This window comes from Poecilia reticulata, unplaced genomic scaffold (assembly GCF_000633615.1).
Source record: "Poecilia reticulata strain Guanapo unplaced genomic scaffold, Guppy_female_1.0+MT scaffold_257, whole genome shotgun sequence".
In the NCBI taxonomy this organism is placed as follows: domain Eukaryota; kingdom Metazoa; phylum Chordata; class Actinopteri; order Cyprinodontiformes; family Poeciliidae; genus Poecilia; species Poecilia reticulata.
The window spans coordinates 98,683-101,328 of NW_007615041.1; the positions used below are offsets into that span (position 1 = coordinate 98,683).

General features: G+C 53.5%; 1 protein-coding gene across 5 annotated transcripts in view; it reads left to right on the forward strand.

Moving 5' to 3' along the window:
• The window catches only part of grin1b (glutamate receptor, ionotropic, N-methyl D-aspartate 1b), a 61,676-nt gene that overhangs the window by 23,985 nt on the left and 35,045 nt on the right, over positions 1–2,646 (forward strand). For all 5 annotated transcript variants that reach the window (XM_008402785.2, XM_017303398.1, XM_008402784.2 and 2 more), the window contains one exon: positions 152–273. In XM_008402785.2, the coding sequence (XP_008401007.1) occupies positions 152–273 (122 nt within the window). The remainder of the gene's footprint in view (positions 1–151; positions 274–2,646) is intronic.

Below are 2,646 nucleotides of genomic sequence, written 5' to 3' on the forward strand. Positions count from 1 at the left end.
GTGTTTGTTAACTTCCTGTCTGTGTTTGTTAACTTCCTGTCTGTGTGTGTTAACTTCCTGTTTGTGTCTAACTTCCTGTCTGTGTTTAACTTCCTGTCTGTGTCTAACTTCCTGTCTGTCTAACTTCCTGTCTGCCTCTGTGTGCTCTCAGTGAGGATGAAGCCATGGCCGTGTACAAAGCGGCCCGGCAGCTCAACATGACCGGTTCTGGCTACGTCTGGCTGGTGGGAGAGCGGGAGATGAGCGGGAAAGCTCTGAGCGAAGCTCCTGATGGTAATGCCTTCCTCGCCTTCCTGCTCTTCATCTCTCTCTGTCTTCAGCTCTGCTTCCATCCAACGCTCAGACTGAAGCGTTGACCCGCAGCTGGACCGGACCGGTCGGAACCGCTCAGGTTGGACCTGGTTTGGCCCAGTCGGGTCCTGCAGGTCCTGATCCAGGTCCGACTCGCCTCAAGGCTCCCAGAGTCCTGCTAACGAGCCGAGCGTTTGACTCCAGCAGAGACCCGGCTAAGCGCTGCAGGACACCGACCCTGGAGGACTGGGGCTGTCCTCCAGGGCCTGGGGCTGTCCTCCAGGGTCTGTCCTCCAGGGCCTGGGGCTGTCCTCCAGGGTCTGTCCTCCAGGGCCTGGGGCTGTCCTCCAGGGTCTGTCCTCCAGGGTCTGGGGCTGTCCTCCAGGGTCTGGAACGGTCCTCCATGGTCTGGGGCTGTCCTGAGGGGCATGGGGCTGTCCTCCAGGGTCTGGAACTGTCCTCCAGGGATCTGGGGCTGTCCTGAGGGGCATGGGGCTGTCCTCCAGGGTCTGTCCTCCAGGGTCAGTCCCAGACCCTGGAGGACAGCCCCAGTCCTCCAGGGTTCTCCTGGATTAGAACTGAACGAGGTTGTGCAGAAGCTACCTGTGTTACCCGTCTCCGTCTACCTGAAGAAGATGACGGAGTCCGGACAGGTGTGGCGTCTAGCAGCTTCCCTTAAAGGGCCAGTCGCTGTCTGAACTCCGGTCAGGATGTCACAGCTTTGGTTCAACTCCACACGTTTCCTCCTGATGTCAGGAGGTTGCTGGTTCAGCTCTGGGTGTTTTGCTGAGCTGCTCCAGGGCTGGATGGAAACACAGCTGCTCTCTCTCTCTCTCTGCTGAGGACCCCTGATGAAGGAAGCCAGTCCTCCTCCTCTTCCTCTCTGTCACTGAGCTTCTTGGTGTCTCTGGTTCTTCCGACGGCTGGTTGAACATTTAAACATCTCGTGGAGACGTGTTTAAAGGTTCCCAACCACTCGTCTCCGCTGTTTCTGTGGCTTTCAATGTGTCTAACATCTTTCTGTTTCATTTCTATAGTGTGTGTCGCCCGCCCGCCCGTCTGCCCGTTCTCACAGTACACGAGCCAATTACAGGGCCCGATTCATGGGAGGGGTGGGGGGTTGATGTTCAGGTGTGTGTGGGGGGGTTGTTGCTGAGGTAACCGTGACGCTTGTCCAATCGAACATGGGTAAGATGCCTCTGCTGCTTCCTGTTTTCTGCCTGATGCTTGGAGTCAATAAAGGCCCCGCCCACCTCTGCAACATGGAGGTTGGGGGCGGGGCTTATTGAGTCAGCTGATTACTCAGAGAGCCAGAACAACAACTTCCCTTCAGACCGGATGGCAGCGTCCCGAGTTTTGTTGATTTCATCCTACAAAACGGACAAAACTGTGTCTGGTAACCCATTTCACTGATACGCTGATACCCCTTGATACTCGACACTCTGACACCCCGATACTCTGATACCCCGATACTCTGACACCCCAATACTCTGATACCTCGATACTCTGACACCCCGATACTCTGACACCCCAATACTCTGATACCCCGATACTCTGACACCCCAATACTCTGACACCCCAATACTCTGACACCCCAATACTCTGACACCCCGATACTCTGATACCTCGATACTCTGATACCCCGATACTCTGATACCTCGATACTCTGATACCTCGATACTCTGACACCCCAATACTCTGATACCTCGATACTCTGACACCCCGATACTCTGACACCCCAATACTCTGATATCCGATACTCTGATACCCCAATACTCTGACACCCCGATGCCCCGACACCGTGAGCCTAAGACATCCTGGTGTCCTAACCTTTGACCTCCTGATTCCGGGACATTTGACGTCCTGCCCTGGATCTCTGAGTAACGGGCCTCTGCTCTCCTGCTGTGGTGTGAGTTGCTCTAGAGAACATCCTTGCCCAACTGGCTGCTGCACTCTGAGAAGTGAAGGGATGTTCTCTTCACATTGGAAGTCAATGTGATGAGAAAGATCCTTCATAGTTTCTCTCAAAGTGCTGCTGATCCGCACTCAGTGCCATTTGTCTCTGCTTCAGCAGGTTGGAGGTTTCTCTGCAGGGATGTTTCAGATGATCCGGTAGATCAGATTCTGTAGTTGCTCATCTTGTTCTGGTTCTGAAGAGTCCTGAACATCCTGGTACTTTAGAGTTACCTTTCTTTCCTACAGTCATGGTACAAAAAACAGTCTTTGAGTTCTTGGGGTTTTTCAATCAGGACATAAACTCATCTGGTCATCAGCAGTACTGAATATGTACCTCAGATGAACAAAAGCACAGAAGATATCACCTGGAACCGATACCTTCCAATTGGTCATGCAACT